This window comes from Crocodylus porosus, unplaced genomic scaffold, assembly GCF_001723895.1.
Source record: "Crocodylus porosus isolate Cpor-Errol unplaced genomic scaffold, CroPor_comp1, whole genome shotgun sequence".
Lineage (NCBI taxonomy): Eukaryota > Metazoa > Chordata > Crocodylia > Crocodylidae > Crocodylus > Crocodylus porosus.
The window spans coordinates 66,240,005-66,257,845 of record NW_017728948.1 but is presented as its reverse complement, the minus strand read 5'-3'; the positions used below and the strand labels follow the sequence as shown (position 1 = coordinate 66,257,845).

Sequence of the window (17,841 nt, the reverse complement as noted above, 5' to 3'; positions counted from 1 at the left end):
TACCTGCTCCCCCCTCCATGGCTGCCGCTCCAGCTCCAGCTCCTGTCCCTTTAAAGAAAAGCCCTGGTGCTCACTGGGTGCTGCTAGGCAGGGGGTGATCCCCACTGCCCACCACTGCCCCATGCTGCATGTGGGAGCTCTGCCACAAGCCCCCAACCCCCCTCCTCGCTCCCCCATGGGTGCCCCACCCAGGCCGGCTCTAACCCTTTAAAAGAAAATAAAAAGGAGAAAAGCCATTCCTGCAGAGGCCTCAGGGCTTTGGAGGCTCATGCAGAGCCTCCCACGCAGCGGGGGGCAGTGGGGGGCAGCAGGGATCACCCCCTGCCAGCAGGAGTGGTGAGTCCGGGGGAGGGGTTGTTGTTTTTTTTTCTTTCTCAAAGGGCCGGAGCTGGCCCAGTTGGGGTACCCGTGAGGGTGCTGGGGGAGTGAGTGGGAGTCAGGGGGCTCATGCAGAGCCCCCCCATGCAGTGTGGGGCAGTGGGGAGCAGTGGGTATCCCCCCCTGCCCAGCAGCACTATGTGAGCCGGCTGGGGGGTGGGTCCCAAAGAGCTAGGAGCTGGTGCAGGTGTGGCAGCCATTGCTGGGCTGGGAGAGCAGGCGGGGATTGTCCTGGCCTGGCTGATTCAGAGATTCGGCAGCAGCCAAATCTCTGAATCAGATTCGGCCATAGTGAATTGGGACAGTGATTCGAATCACCAAATCGAATCACTATCCCCCAAATCGGCCAAGTCTGAATCTGAAGCAAATACTAGCCACTTCACACAGGTCTAGTGCATGTCTTCCCTACCTGTTTTTGTTTTTTTTTTACAGTCTTCAGGCTAAAGTGGCTAGCTACCTCTCTCTATTCTTTCATCAAAAGGTCAACAGCCTTGAGTTCTTCTATAACATACAATAGAAGCCAATTCATCAGGATAAGTAACTGGGAATCATTTATACAAATCTTCAGAAGAGAAGAACATAAGAAGTGCCATACTGGGTCAGACCAATGGTCCATCTAGCCCAGAATCCTGTCCTTGACAGTGGTGGAAATGGATGCTACATAAGGAGAGCACTAAACTAAGTATCTCTAGAGTGCTTGATTCCCTATTTAATACTCTCCCAGAATCCACTATGTATTGGGTTAGAGATGCCAGAAGAAACACATCCTACCCTTCTGTTCAACAGCCATTAATAAAGCTATAATCCATTAATTCATCCTGTCACTTTTTGAACATGGCTATGCTATTTCTCTCCTCCACCTCCTGTGGCAATGAATTTCACAAGTTAACTATTTGTTGTATAAAAAATTACTTTCTCTTGTTTTAAACCTGTCACCTGCTAATTTCAGCAGGTGGTCCCTAATTCTAGTATTCTGGGACTTGGTGAACTGCCTTCCCCCTTCACTGTCCCACCTTCTGTGCTCTTGACAGTGTTTGGGCATCAGGAAGTTGGAGACAGGTTTTACTTGTCATTTTTTTCATTAAACCCATGTCAGACAGCTACTGGTGTACCCAAGTATGAAGTGACAACCACAAATTTGGTGATGTTACTACTATTAGCAAATACAGCTTTTGTGAGAAACAAGTCTGATTTCTTCAGAGAAGTCAAAACAGGGAACACTTGTCACTTCTATATAACAGGTCAAGTTTTGTTTAGGGCTACTATTATCGCTACAGCTGTCACTATAGTAGTACCACTGTACCAAAACACTACTGCTGTATTACTGTTGTAATAGCAGTACTGTAAACTCTCTGGAAACCAGCACCTTACAAGCCAGCATGCTCTGTTAACTGGCATACCAGCTTGTAGGAAAAGTGAAACCAGAAGTGCCCACCATGGCACTTCCGGTTTTGCTGAGCCCCCATGACCTGGGGCAAAGCAGCCTGATCTGCTGAGCCCCCATGGCCTGGGGGCGTAACAGGCTGCGTGAGGCTGTGTGGAGCCTGCCTCCCTGTCCCGTGGGGCCTGCAGGGCCCACGGGAGAGGCAGCAATGCCATGGGAGGGGAAGAGGGTTGCGGTGGAAAAAGCGGCAGCCGGGGCTGCTCAATTAACCAGCATATTCTGTTATCCGGCATCCCCGTTCCTGGGGTGTGCCGGATAACAGAGCTTTTACTGTAGTTTAAATCTGCTTTGGAAAGTTGACAATAGAAATAGTTATTTACAAAAATTATATCTAGAATTATTTATATAAAATGTTCTTTTTGTGACGGTTGGAAAATGGAAAAATGCTATTTTTCCCTATAGTTAACAGTTCTTACTCCTCTCCCTTTTACCTCCATTGCCACCATGAAAGGAAAGTTGATCTGAAGAAGTCACTGGCTGGGTTTTTGCAGAGCTGCAGTTAGGGTTTAAGTGTATAGTTAAAAATATCTGTCAATAATGATTCATCCCTCTCCTTTGAATTTCAGTCAGTTCAACAACAACAAAAAAAGGAATGAACTCACTAAAGTTCTTACTTTGCTAAAATCACTAAAATCAGTAGTTCAGATGCAAGGGTCAGAACACTCCAATTAAAATTCTGATTAAAACTAGCAATTAATAAAAATAATACCTCCTTTCCCTTTTCTGAGCAGCTTCCCTTTCAGCATGATGATTGCAGTTCATTAAGGACAGTCTTTTTTAAAAACAAACAAACAAGTAAGCAGCATAGCATATTCTAGAAAGCTAGCATTGTTCAGAGTGAGATTCTGTCATCAATTAACAGTTTGCTGGACTAAGCTACTAAGCCAGAAATCGCACTCTCCTACATTGGCAGTGGTAACTTAGAATTAGTTAAAATATGTAAAGGTCAAGGGGAGGAATTTTTCAAAGGCACAAGGGGAATTAAGTGCCTATCTCTTATTAACGAACAAATAAGCTTTAGCTTTGATACAGGTATTGCATACAGAACAATCTTGATAATGGAAAGAAACAGTCTTGTTTTGAAAGTGCAATATTGCAGCTGATTAGGCTGGACTGGGGAGAGGATGAATGTCCTACCATATGTTCTGGAATCCCTCTCTCCTAGTGCATAGGAGCGAAAGCCATAGCCATTCTTTCTGGGTGCTAGCCAGCTAGAGTGAAATCTTATGATTAGACCAGTGATTCTCAACCAGGGTGATGTGGCACCCTGATATGCTGGGAGATCATAGATTCATGGATAGAGTTCTAGAGTTGGAAGGGACCTGGTAGATCATCGGGTCCAACCACCTGCTCCAGGCAGGAAAGAGGGCTGGGGTTAAGTAACTCCAGCCAGATGCCTGTCTAATCTCCTCTTGAACACCTCCAGGGTAGGGGAAAGCACCATTTCCCTTGGAAGCCCATTCCATATTTTGGTAAACCTTACTGCAAAGAATTTCTTCCTTATGTCCAATCTAAATCTGTTCTCCTTCAGTTTGTGGCCATTATTCCTGGTAACCCCGAGGGGCACCCTGGTAAACAGAGTATCCCCTTCTTTTGTGGAGGCTGAAGAGCTTCAGATCCCTCAGTCTGTCTTCATAGGGTCTTACCTGCAGGCCCTCAACCATACGAGTAGCCCTCCTCTGAACCCTCTCAAGGTTATCCACTCTTACTTTTGTTCTGCACTATCAAGCTCCATACCTGCATGGCTCCAGCTCAGCCTCTTTCCCCATCTCCACCCAGCAGCTGTAAGGCTGTGTGCTGCTGCTATGGGGCCAGGCTGGGGCCATACTTGGAACCATGGGCTGCAGCAGGCATGAAGCTTGCTGGTATGGAGCAAGGGGAAGTAGGGGAAGGAGAGAGGCATGTAGGGGAACAGAGGCTGTGTGAGGGGGCATGGAGAGAGAGACTGCAGGGAGATGGCGGGGAGAGGGGAGTGGGAGGGGGGAGTTACTGGGGAAGACAGCAACTGCAGCTGCAGCCCTGACCCCCAGTAGGGGCTGGTGCCTGACCCACAGCAGTCACCTGACCTTGTGCTCAGTTCTAAGATGAGGGACTCCCCCCATTTGGGGGAAATCCTCATCTTAGAATCAAGTAAGTGTGGTACTTATATACCAACTTGGGTCAGTGCTTTAAGCCCAGGATCCACTTTAATAGAATGGAACATGATCAATTTGCTGTGAGGTCACAGGCTAAAATCTCACAATTTCCACTAAAGGGTAGATACATTTCTCTAGAGTTAACTGGGAAGAAAAATCTTACTGTAGGGGTATGTCTGCACTGTGGTTGTTACAGGGCAAATGTGGGGGCAGTAATATAAATGAAGTGTTGTGCAGTGGGGGTGCTCATGGGTGCCTATCACCCAGGCTAACACTGCAGTAACAAAATGTATCCTCAATTTGAATACTGAACTTAAAGCCCATCCAGAAAAAAAATAAGAGCATTTCCTATAAAATGTGTGTGACTACACATAGTGAGGGGCCAAATTCTGAACTCACATTGGTGTAAATCTAGAATTGACTCCCCTGTGTTCTGTAAAGGGAAGTGTATATAGCAGCATGACAGAGAAGATTTTTTGCCTTCCTATTCATTATCATCCTTTCTGAAATAGTAAACATTCCAAACCTCTTCATTTTTAAAGCCATTGGAGTGCTAACAATTCAAATAAAGACTAAGCAAACAACAATAATAGCAGCTATGCCTGTCCCCAGCAAAACTTGGGTATTATTTGCTAACTGAGGAACAAAATCATACTTGTGAAGGACTCTCACATTTGCTTTGTATTTTGTACAGACTTGCTCTACACACCTGGGTGGCATGAAAACCTTACATAACACTTACATAACATGCTTGCTCCTTCCCCAGCAGTAGCAACAGCTGCATGTGTCCATATGGGTCAGGGGTGTGCAATTATTTTGTGCGGAGTGCTGCTTACTGAGTTTTGGCAAGCCATTGAGGGCTGCATGACAGGCAGCCAGGGGCAGATAAATATTAATTTTCTAAATTTTTTAGGGGCCCCACAGGCTGGAGAGAATGGCCTGGCGGGCTGCATCCGGCCTGCAGGCTGCATCATGCCCACACCTGATATAGGTTTTAAGGCCAGCTGAGTGAAAGTGCACAGCACTCCCAGACAAGACCTGGCTTTTTATTACCATTCTTATGCTTTTGTTCTCTCTATCAAGAGATACAGAGAGAGAAGGTCACATAGGTGCTAGAGAAGGAAATATTAGATGTGACTCAGCAGATTAAGGAGGAGTAGTGCCATGCCTGCCCAAACAGTGTCCAGATACGAACTTCCTTAAAAATTCAGGAACAAGTGAATCTGAGATTTGGGTCACACCTTTACCCATTTACTAAGAACCTGAGGTAATTGTTATTCAATCTCGTTCCTCCTGAAATATGGTGGTGGCTTGATTTAGGACCAGGGGTGTAGCTGTGAGAGCTGTAGATAGCTATCCAACAGATCTGTTGGATCCAGTGGATATCCAACTTAGAATTCCTTATTTACTTCCAAACCTTTATGCAGTTTCTCTGTTAACTGTGACTTTTGCCTATTGCCCAAAGGCTTATATAGCAAATCACTAAGGGAACAGAAATCTGTCTGTAAATGGTTAGTTAAAGAATTAAGGTAGTGCACATGCCTAGAGGACTTGAAGGCGTGGTAATGGAGCATACAAGCTTGCATACCCTTTTTAACCAGGGATGAAAAAAGATGAGATAAATCTAAATCCCAGCCAGTGACCTTGTATCTGTTTCAGAAAGTAAAGAAGGGACAACAGAAATACTTATCCCTGGGACAAAACACACAAAGCCTGGTTTTGTAAGGGGAGACTGACAGATGTATAACCGACGAGTTTTGTAGTGTGGGCAAAACCTGCCAGAAACTTTGGAGAGTGGAGAGGCAGGGGGCAGCGGTTAGCAGTGAGAAAAAAAATCACTCTTGCCAGCCTCAGGGACTCTAAAAACCCTGGGTACTATTGCCACCTTCCTGCTACTGCCATAGCAAAGACTTCTCAGGGAGTTGCTATTCCAGTGCCCCCTCTTAAACAGCACCTGATTTGCACATCTTGAGTTATGCTATGCAGGACAACCCACCCATTTGCACAGACTTATTAGATCTTAGGACACACATATACACCATAATGGGACACCAGAGCTGACAGATAAGCAGTTGTAAGCCTAAGACAAAAGTCTGTGCAATTTTCAGTTTGATTAGCCAACGTACTCTAATCTTAATTAGCTATACTTTTCAGAGTGATTAGTCCATCTGTGGTTTTTACTTAATAAAGGAAAATATTAAACAAGATAAATATTAAAAGTTTGGTCCAGAAAAGCAATTAGCCAGTCGTGTCACTTTTCCACTTGGCTCCCTGTTCCAATTGCTAAGTAAAATGTTTTGTTTTAAGGCAGTTTTTGGTTAGTTTAGCACAGGGGTCGGCAAAATGCAGCCCACCAAGCCATTCTATCTGGCCTGTGGGGCCCCTAAAAAATTTAGAAAATTAATATATATTTAACCCTGGCTGCCTGTCATGTGGCCTTCAATGGCTTGCCAAAACTCAGTAAGCGGCCCTCTGCCCAAAATAATTGCCCGCCCCTGGATTAGCAGGACTGAAGGGTTTCCCAAACTAAGACATTTTGGTACTCAAAACCTAATCAGACCTGCAGGTTGATGTGGCTAGAGTACAAAGGACACTAGACCAGGAATCAGGTTCAAAATGCAGATGAACTGAGAGATTCCACTGAGATTGGTAACAACCACCCCAGGGCCCACAACAGATGATCTCAGAAAGACCAGAGAAGTGAGAGATGTTGCAGATAATCACATAACCCTGACAGCTTTCTCTTGAGAATGGAGCAGTCCAATAGGAGTGTGAGAACAAACAGCGTAACTGATTTTAAAATGAAACCCAATACATTTATCGATTGCTTCCAATAGCTGGGGATTGGACCTGATTGCCTAGGAGGTGCCATCCAGTAGTAGGTCCTAAAGCCAGGTACCTCCCTGGTAATTTGTCACTGCCCAGGGTCTCCAGTGTGCAAACTAAACTTTAACAGTGTTACCTGAGGAACGAAATGATAATTTTTCCTTAACATTGGGTGCTGAGACAGCAGAGACCTATACAGGTCAGCGTGTGTTAAGGAATGCTACTGTGAAGTACTCCCTTCCCATTTACACCCAATCCACACATGCCAGCTCCCCATAAAAAGAAGGAGTTTTCAAACAAATTTACATATATGCCTAATTTCATCAAAAGCTGTGCTTTGCTAGAAGCCACGTTTGGTAGACATCTCTCTTGATTTACAAGACAAAACATGAATCCATGTATTCTTAGAAAGCCAAAATAGTTCTAGGCTACATAGCATGTTCAGTGCTTATTTAACGTCTCAGAAAACTGTTTTTAAAACCTCCTACTTCAGATTGATAAGCAGTTGCTATAATATAGGCATTCAAAATATAACAAAGACACCATTGAGCAATAAGGCCAAGATGTAAAGTCTTTCTTCTGCCTCAGACTATTTTCCCTCCCCACCACTCTCTCTATCACTGGAGTAGCCAGCAGGCAGCAAAGCCAGCTAAGAGAATGCCCACATAATGTTCGCTCTGCTATCTTGGTTGTTAAACCCACTCAGCTTTAATGGCTTTCAAAATTATCTGTCTTGCAACTGTCTCTCTCCCGCCTGTGAGGGAACTGAAACTGTTCGATCCCTTCAGATCCTGGCTGTTGAACTGGTGCCCTGCAGGCGGCATAATTTTCCTATTTCGGTAAAACAAAATCATACTTTTAATCAAGGCTGCACCAGCAGCAGAAGTGTTAACAAAAGTAGATAGTTGAAATAATTACTGTACAGCTGTAACAATTCATCAGCCCACTCACTTAGCAGAAACCATCTCCCACGATGGCCTACAAAAACACTTTGACATTCATTCACGCAGTAAAGACTGGACTGGTGTTCTTCTCTCACCCAGGGTTAAACAATGCACCTGTCTGTGTCGTCAAAGATGCAGGGAATTTTTCAAGGCAACAGATTACCAGCAAAATCATAATACCGCAGCAAGAACATGACAAACTTGTGCTAACTGGAAATGCCATGGGTGCTACATCTGCCAACCAGGCTATGCCAAGCTTTCAGGCCTATCCACCCAAAGGGAAAAGTCCTTCATGGCCTGGTTCATGTGAGTAGCTGAAATAATTTGCCACTTTTTATGACAAAGAACAAAGTACCTCAAGTTGTGAAGTTTGGAACCAGATCTCAGATGGATTGACCTCACAGCAACTCATGTTTGGGACTATGGGGCAGTGAAATCCCATTAAATAATATTTAAAAAGAGCACTATGTTTTCATGCCAAGCTTCTCTGTAATTATCAGCAGTATTCTGCAACAACCTTTATATGGAGAAATAAATATTGAGCAATAAATGGCTCAGAATCTTATACAAACTCCATAAGGCATTTTGAGAGACATACCACAGAATAAAATAACATAGGTTTATTACAGATTGCAGGTGACCTTTTTCATCTGCAGTAAATTGGTACAAAGGGCCAAAAAACATAATAGAAAAAATGTTACGTTATTCCAGAAATTAGTATTTTTTTCTTCAGTCACTAAGTCGGACTACTGTTTTTGAAATTGAGACAGATATCTCATGCATAATTTCAATTGTATTTTATTTCCTTTGATTTCAAACTGAAAAATCTCTCTCCATTTCCAGACCAGAGAAGAGAAGAACTTGCAGAACTCTCCAAAAGGACGAGAAACTGGGCTGATTCTTCAATTACAAAGGTAAAAGAATATTGTAGTTCATTATATCAGCTCTTTGCTCTCAAATAGATACTGAAAAACAGCTTGCAGCTCTGAGTCCACCCGGGAGATCATCTGTGCAGCACACTCCTCTGAAATGAGGAAGTGCAATAAGGACACAAAATGAGGGGGACAATCACTGAATAAGTAAGATAGAGCACTGAAAGGATATGGGGTTTATTTCTAAAACATAGTATTCTACAACTTCATTCGACTATTCTGTATCTCTATGTTAATTGTTGCAACACATTAAGAATTGGTTTGTGTGCTGTACTGAACACAAGGTCAGATTTAACTTTAGAGCCAAAGGCAGTAATCTGTTCTTGTTAATCATTCAATGGGTTATACTTTGCACTAATGTGTCTTTCCTCCAAGTCCCATAACACATTTTACAAATGCAAAAATCTGTCAAGTGCAGCATCATTTGCATTTCTTAAACAGAAATGGGAACAAGGGTCACTTAGGTTTGGACAGAAGTAACACTGGACATATTTACAAGCATTTGGACATGTTGCACAGAGGAAATATTTCAGCCAGGGGACACACATGTTCCTGGCTAGAACATTTCAAAATGCTGCAGCCTCCTCTAGTGCCAAGCAGGTGGTGCTACAGCAAGTTACAATGCCCTGCACCTTAGCTATTCATTCCCCATTCCCTGTCTCCTCACAGGGATGTAAGGTTGAGGGGAGAGGAGAGGAAAACCAAGTGGAGTGGTAAAGGGGCTGGGGGGGAGCACAGGTGTCCCAGCCCTGCTTTTACCACTGGGAGTCTGACACAGTGGCCCCCAATCCCTTCTACCTCTCCTCTCACCCTCTCAGCCAAGCAGAGGTAGAGGAGACAGAAGCTGAAGGGCCCAGGTCAACTGTAGAGCTTATTAAGTATGCATAGTTGTTATGCATGCATTTTCCACCATTTACTGCTCTATCCCATGGAAACTCTAACAATTATTAGCAGAGAAGACCGAGTGGAGATTTGAAAAGTCTTTGAATACTGGAGAGGTGGTTGCAAAGAGGATGATGATAGGCTGTTCTGTGTTCCTGTAAGAGAAAGAAAAAGAAGCAATGGTTTAAAATTGAAACAAAGGAAATTTAGGTTGTATATTAAGAAGTTTCTTACTATGAAGGTGGTTAAGCACAGGAGCCGGCTACGTAAAGGTCGTGGAATCTCTATCTCTGGTCATTTTTTAGATCAGATTAGAGAAACACTTGCCGGGGATGTTTAACTCCTGGACATCCTGCCTTGAGCAGAGGGCTGGGTTAGATGACCTCCTGAGGTTCCTTCCAGCCCTACTTTTCTAAGATTCAAATTGATGGGATGGTTCCTGCTCTTAGTAAAGATAACAGCAAAGCTCCCATTAGCTTCTGAGGGAGGAAGGCCAGACACTTTTTCTGGTCACCTCTAACTGGAGCCTGACACATTCTTTTATACATTACCTTCTACTTAGGAAGATACTTGGAAAAAACAACTTGAAACCCGTCCTTCATCTGCGACTGGCCATGATGTCCATCCTTCTTCTCTGAACCATCCCTCTTCTCCAATCCACTCCACGTATTACAGGCCAGGAATCAATTCCTGTGCTCCCCAGGTCCCAGGTTACCTGGATCAGGAAATACGAGTAAGATATAAGCTATAAGCAGATTGCTTCACTGTTACACATGTTCATTGTCCTGGATTGGGTGCTGGGAGGCTTTTAGTCCTTGCAAGTTGTATCTACCAGGCTTGTTTCATTTTTTTTCAGGGGTTATTGTGGGAGAGCCTGGAAACCTCTTCCAGCCTCACAGGGGCAAGTACTAGTAACTGAGGGAGAAGAGCAGAAAGGCTAGAGTATAAACCAGTGCTCTAGACTAGTTTATGCTTCAGTATACTATGGTGCTTCCCAAGGGAAGGGCAGAATCAGACACTGCTGGTTGCTTTAATCCCCTCCCTCCTTACAATGCAACACACATGTTCTTCCTCAAGCTCCAGCTCCCTGCATCTGTTGCAGTGCTATGTATGTGGCATGTTGATATGTCAATCCAGGCTAAGTAAAAGATTTTTAATTTTTCTTTTGGGTCATTTGCAAAATTGTTATACATTATGCTCAAATTATCACAAAGCTGGGACTCATGAAACATGCAAAAATGTAAACAGCTATAAAGCTGTCAAGCTACTTGAACCCCTTTCTTAATCACAATTGTGCTATACATCTTCCAGATTTTGGAAAAACTCTGTAACATTTTACAGACAGACTCCCTTGCAGAGATCCACGCATGGCTGTCAAATGCAAGTCTAAGAGGTAAAATGGGGATGAACACCTTTTTAAAACTATGGACCATTTTCTGCATTTAATTTCATAGCTGTTGCAATATATTTGTGTTCCCAAAGAACTGAGCTAAAGGGGCACATCTACATTGTATTAGGAAGCACTGCCATGAAAACATGCCCACTAACTATGCTCTACTCCCCCCACTGAAATGTCACATAGCTCCTTTTTTATGTAGGTCCAAAGCTTGCCAAGTGTTGCCCTAAGTAATGTACATGCAGAGTGGAAGTCAATGAACAGGGTGTGTTTTCAAGGTGGTGCTGCCTCTTGCTGTCCAGCACTCTGTAGACATGCTCAGCAGGACTGACCAAATTGAAGTGAGGGGCAGAATCCAGACACATGCAATTGGGCTGTATTGATCAGAGTATCAGTATGTCTATGTCCTTCTGCCAGTTACCCTGTGGTATTACCCTTTTCAAGGGGTCTATCTCTTTTAAGATAAAACATCTTTCTCTATAATGACAGCACTGGAAAACGATCCTTAAAAATAAAATCCTCAAGGCCCTCTTTGCTTGAATTAAAATCGCAAGAAAAGTTATGTTATACTGGGCTAGTGCTGATTTTCCAAGGCCCGTGACACGTATTACATTTATCATGCAATTAACTGCTTAATTGCCCAATAAATTTAGACATGCTACATATGAAAAGTACCAACCAGCCATGAAGATGGCTAACTAGCAGTAAAGATGTTGCTTGAAAAAAGTAGAACATTTTTGTAGTTGGTTCCTATCAAGCTTTAATTTGATGTCACACATAGGTTGATAGTGTTTGGCTAAACCTTCAGAGCCCTGGGGTAGACTGTTCTTTCTCTCCACACCACCTTCCCTCCCTGAAAAAGGACTTTCTGTAAATCATGCTGATCTCTGTTGTCGCAGGGTGCCTCAGGAGATGCCCACCCATCCACTCTTCCCCCAAATAGCCTTCAAAGCTGCTTCTTAAAGGAGCCATTAGAACCTCTTCCTGTGAGAAGCAGAGCATAAACAGACACTCAGCATGATATGCTTTACTTACACAAAACTGTAATCTGATAGAGGCAAGGGAGTTGATTTGGAAAATTGATGGTGGATGCATCTACATGAGATGCTTTACTATGCAATAGCATAATTTATTACACAGTAAGTATATGCATCTACATGTGCACACACTTACTGTGCAGTAAGCCTCATCAATCATGAGTAAATTTGGTACCTGCAAATGCAAGTAGCAAATTTACTTGAGATTACTTACTGTACAGTAGCGCTCATGTAGATGGCTGACTGGGAGCCTAGAGCAGGTTTCACCACTGAAGCCTGGGCAGGGACTATGACCCCCTTCCCTGGGAGCAGGGAGCTCTAAGCCCCCTGCTCTGATATGGTGATCAGGGGCTGGAAGATCCTTATCTCCCAACCCTGCCTTGCCATACCAATTGGGAAATGAGGGAATGGGAGATCCTTATCGCCCAGATCCAGCTCTATGACAACAGAGCACGGGCTGGGATATAAGGATCTCCTAGTACTGGCCCAGCAGTCACGGAGCTGGGAGATAGGGATCTCCCAGCACCAGCCCTGCAACTGTGGAGCTGGCGCTGGGAGATTAGGGTCTCTCAGCTCCTGCTTCCTAATAACAATATCAGAGTGCCAGATGAGGATCTCCCAGCGCTGGCCCCATGACTGTGGAGCTGGTGCTAGGAGATAAGTGTCTGCCAGCATCCGCTCTGCAGTTGCAGCGCTGGCACGGGGAGATAAGGATCTCCCAGCACTGGCCCCACGACCACAGCGCTGGCGCTGGGAGTTCCCTGCTGGTGGAGTCTGGGGAGCCTGGTCCCTGCTCAGCTCCGTGATTGTGGAGCTGGGTGGGGAATGGGCCGGGGAGCCTGTTTCCTGCTCAGCTCTGTGATCAATCATGGAGCTGGGCAGGGAACAGGCACTCAAGCCCCGGCCCTGCAATCACGAAGTGGGAGCTGAGAACTGTCTTGGTCAGGGGCAGGTCCCAGTCCCATGCCCTGATAGAGTGATTGAGGCTTGGGAAAAGCTGCAGGTTTGGAGTAGGTGCTAGCTGCCCCACCAGCAGATCAGGACAGGGGGCTGCGTCTTTCGCCTTCCCCTTCCCCTTAACTTTTTCCAAGTCCCCTGCCCTGAACTGGGGAGCTGGGGCCAGGAGCTCCCTGATGCCAGAGCAGGGGGACATCGTCCCTGCCCCAGCAGCAGGCAGCACCACTGGGGGCAGGGTGCAATGTCCCAGCTCTGGCCAGAATATAGTTGTCTCCTGGCCCAGTGCTCCTTTCCAGCCCCTGGCCTAGTACCCAGGGGAGCCTAGAGCTGCCCCTGGTGGCAGCATGGGCCCACTGCAAGGTCCCAGGAAGCAGGAGCAGTTTGCTGCCCAACAAATTTGCTCCCGCTTCCCTGCACGTGTAGATGCCTGCCTGGGAGTGTTTACTCACAAGTAGTTTACTCATGAGTTAACTGCTCCTGTATCAAATGCACATGTAGACACACCCAGTGGAAAGCAAGGAAAACACATACACAAGAACATCTTATAAGATGAGGTCATGCCCTGCTTCTTCTCCCTCTCCCCCCAACCCTTTGCAGGGTCTCCCCTGCTGTGTGTAAGGGTTATGGGAGTAGATCCTTCACCCAGGGGATGCTTAGAGTTCCCTTCTCATTAGCAGCACAGCTGAAGGTGTGGGAGGGAGGGTGACAGCCTCTGTGAGCAGTTCTCCATCTTTCTGCCAGCAAGTGCTGGAACAGGGCACTTTTACCCACTCTGGATAACTTGCCCTGTACATGTAAAGCAGAAAACATGGCATGACCGTTTCCATGAACCATTATCTGTTATTTGGTGGAAATAATGTTTGCTAAGGCGCCCAAATGCTGAAAGCATTCATTCTTTGAGCTTGGCCTTAACCATCTACTTCTAGCATGTCATTATGCCAGAATGAATTATGATTTTGTCATGTGCTCTTGCCTGTTTACACATACAACCACACAACAGAGATGTCTTCAATACTATTTAGGTACCCCTGTGAAGAACTGATTTCATTGTTCATTTAGGAATTTAGATTAATAGATCAATAGATTGTAAGGCCAGAAGGGACCTCGGAAGATCATCGGGTCCTGCCCCCTGCACCAAGCAGGAAAGATAACTGGGGGTCAGGTGACTCTACCAAGGTGACTGTCTAGTCTCCTCTTGAAGATTTCCAGGGTAGGCAATTGCACCACCTCTGGAGGGGGCTTATTTCACAGTCTGGACACCCTGACTGTGAAAAAGTTTTTCCTAATGTTGAACCTGAATAGATCTTCCAGGAGTTTGTGGCCATTACTTCTGGTTTTCCCCTCAGATGCCCTGCTAAACAGTTGCTTACTGAGCCCTTGATGGACTCCCCTAGTGTAGCAGTAAGCTGCAACCAGGTCCCCCCTCAGCCTTCTTTTCCTCAGACTGAAGAGGTCCCACATCCCTCAGCCTGTCCTCATATGGCTTGCCTTTTAAGACTCTGATCACACGGGTGGCTCTTCTTTGGACTCTCTCAAGCTTGTCCATGTCCTTGTTAAAGTGTGGTGCCCAGAATTGAATGCAGTACTCCAGCTGCAGTCTCACCAGTGCTGAGTATTGTAGAGTGGAAAAATCACCTCCTTGGCTTTGATGGAGATGCATCGATTGACGCATGCCAGAGCATTATTTGCCGTACTGGCTACAGCATTGCACTGCCAGCTCATATTCATACTGTGGTCTATTACAACCCCCAGGTCCCTTTCATTCATGGTGCTACACAGTTTGGTGCCACTAAGCCTGTAGGTGTATTGGGAGTTGCTCATCCTGAGGTGAAGCACTTGACATTTCTCAATGTTGAAGTTCATCAGGTTTTGATCTGCCCAACTTGCTAGCCTGTCTAGGTCCGCCTGTAACTGTAGTCTATCTTCAAGCATGACCATGCTTTCCCACAACTTGCTGTCATCTGCAAACTTGGCCAGTAAGCTCTTTGCCCCCCCATCCAAATAGTTAATAAAGATATTGAAAAGTACTGGCCCAAGCACCAACCCCTGTGGGACACCGCTGCCCACTTCTTGCCAGGATGACACAGATCCATTCACTACGACTCTCTGGGTCCTATCCTGCAGCCAGTTTCTCACCCACCTGTCTCGGAGTTAAGCCCACGATCCTCCATTTTTTTCACAAGGACATTATGGGATACTAAATCAAAGGCCTTTTGGAAATCTAGGTATATAATGTCAACCTACTCTTTCATGTCCAGGTGGTGAGTTACCTTGTCATACAAGGAGATGAGGTTGGTAAGGCAAGATCTGCCCATGGTGAAGCCATGCTGGCTGTTGTTCAGAATCTTACCTTCTGCAAGCTTATCGCAGATCGACTCCTTGATGAACTTTCTAGGATTTTCCCTAGGATGGAAGTTAGGTTGATTGGCGTATAGTTACCCAGGTCCTCCTTCCTGCCCTTCTTGTGGATGGGCACAACCTTGGCCCTCTTCCAGTCCTCAGGGACTTCTCCAGAGTGCCACGAGTTGTGGAAGAATTTTGCCAGGGGTTCCGCAATGACTTTGGCCAGCTCCTTCAGCACCCTCGGATGAAGATCATCTGGTCCTGCTGACTTGTATATGTCTAATTTTATTTATTGGTCATACACCAATTCCACAACAATAGTAGGAAGGCAATTATTCCTACTTTGCTCATCCTCTTCTCTACCTGGCATGGTTTTCCCTTTGATCCAGTGAAAGACAGAGGTGAAGTAGTCATTCAAGAGTTCAGCTTTCTCCTGGGTGCTGGTAACCAGCTCTCCTGAGTTGTTGAGCAATGACCCCACACTCCCACTTGTTTTCCTTCTGTTTCCTATGCACCTAAAGAAGGACTTCTTGTTGTCCTTGATTCCCGTTGTTAATCTAAGTTCAGCTGCCTCTTTAGCCCATCTTATCTGTTCCCTGCAAATAAAGGCTGTCATAGAATAGTCCTCCTTGGGGCCCGCCCTGAGCTTCCATTGTTTATAAGCCTTTTTATTCTTTCTTAAGAGGACCATGATTTCCCGGTTTAGCCAAGAAGGCTTCTCAGCCCTTCTGTTACCTTTTCTCCACATGGGAATGGATTTCCTTTGTGCTTCAAGGATCGTGTCATTAAGGAACAATCATTCTTTGAACACACCTTTCACCATCAGCCCCTGGTTCCACAGCTCTTGCCCTTCTAGTGACCTAAGCTATTAAAATTTGCATTTTTGAAGTCCACGACTTCAATCTTGCTATCCAATTTGTCTGCCTTATGTTGGACAGTGAACATGACGGTTTCATGGTCGTTATTGCCCAGAACTTCCTTCTATATTTAAGTCAGTCACCAGGTCGTCTTCTTTGGTCAGGAAAGGAGACCTGTAAGCTGTCCATTTCTCCCACTTTGCTGTGGTTGCTATCTAAAGTTGGACCAGAACCAGAGGTGCAGCTCCAAACTTCACACACTGTCCAAAACTTTGGGAAAGTTCAGTGCTTAAATTAAATCAGAGCTTACGTTTTCTAATATTTCAACTATTTTAGCAGAGCTCAATCTGTCATCTTAATCTGTCTTTGGAGAGGCTGTGCTGTAGATAGAATGGAACACAAGGAGGTTAGGTGGCTCCTTCAAACTTGTCAGGATATTAATTGTTCTTAGTTAGAACCTCACTCTTGATTGGATTTGTAGCTTTGAAAAAGATGAAGCAGAATAACAGCAAACAAAATAATAAGTGACCACAATCAATCAAATATATTAGGTACACCCATGCTCTCACTATGAATATTAAGATCAGGATGGCCACTGATGCATCCTCAAAATACAGAACATCCCCTTGGTGCCTCCTTGGCCAATCAACAGCAAGGGTTGGGGCCACCGGGCCACTTGGCCAATCAGCAACAATGGGCAGGACACCTTCCTCTCTGGCTGGCTGGCATGGAACCCTGCTTCTCCTGGCTGTGTACCTCTAGGCACATAAAATAAAATAAAATAAAATTACGAGGACAAATAGTTGACTTGTATTTCCACCAATGAACTGAAAAACAAAGCTTTCTGCAGTCTATTCCTCATTCAGAAATGGACAGGGGACAAGGTGTTAAAAACAGGATGGTCTAGTATAAAACAGGACCAATGACCACCTTAATTAAGATATATGCCATTAATATCAAATGGCAGACTGACTGCATTCATAACCTGGCCATCCCAAGCATGTGCCAATATTCTACAACACAGAATTTGTATTTAGCATATGCTTTATCTATTGACCAGTATCATCATTGCTTCACTTCATGCAAATAAAAGCACTACATAAATGGACAGGCCCTTGGCAAGCCTACTGATGGAGAAACTTATAAAAAAAGAAGAAAGTTTAATTAGCCTCTAAACTAGGGATTAATTTACATTTCCAGGTCTTCTTGAAGGCCAAAACTGAGATGCATAGTACCTCCAGATAAACTACTACCACTCTATAAATGACTGTATCTTTCAGGTCCATCCTCATTTTAAAAAAATTAATCAACCCCAATATTATAGTTTCATAGTTAGTAGGGTCGGAAGGGACCTGAGCAGATCGTCAAGTCCAATGCCCTGCCATGGCAGGAAAGAGTACTGGGGTCAAACGACCCCAGCAAGGTGATTATCTAGCCTTGTCTTAAAGACCCCCAGGGTAGGAGGCAGCACCACTTCTCTTGGAAGTTGGTTCCAGATCCTAGCTCTCCTGACAGTAAAGTAGCGCCTCCTGAAGTTTAGTGTGAACCTATCCTCTGCCAGCTTATGACTGTTATTCCTGGTCACTCCTGGCAGTGCTTGGAGGAACAGGGAACTCCCCCAAAGCCTGCTGGTCCCCTCTGACTAGTTTGTAACAGGCCACTAGATCCCCCCTCAGCCTTCTCTTGTGGAGGCTGAACAGGTTCAGGTCC

At 45.0% G+C, this 17,841-nt stretch overlaps 1 protein-coding gene across 2 annotated transcripts in view; it reads left to right on the top strand.

The window, feature by feature from the left end:
* Positions 1–17,841, top strand: part of CUNH4orf17 (chromosome unknown C4orf17 homolog) — a 26,139-nt gene that overhangs the window by 1,087 nt on the left and 7,211 nt on the right. Inside the window, exons 2-5 of one of the 2 annotated variants that reach the window (XM_019553438.1) lie at positions 7,827–8,033; positions 8,571–8,641; positions 10,104–10,274; positions 10,853–10,934. In XM_019553438.1, coding sequence (XP_019408983.1) covers positions 7,827–8,033; positions 8,571–8,641; positions 10,104–10,274; positions 10,853–10,934 — 531 coding nt within the window. The remainder of the gene's footprint in view (positions 1–7,826; positions 8,034–8,570; positions 8,642–10,103; positions 10,275–10,852; positions 10,935–17,841) is intronic. The other variant, XM_019553439.1, reaches the window with a different exon arrangement.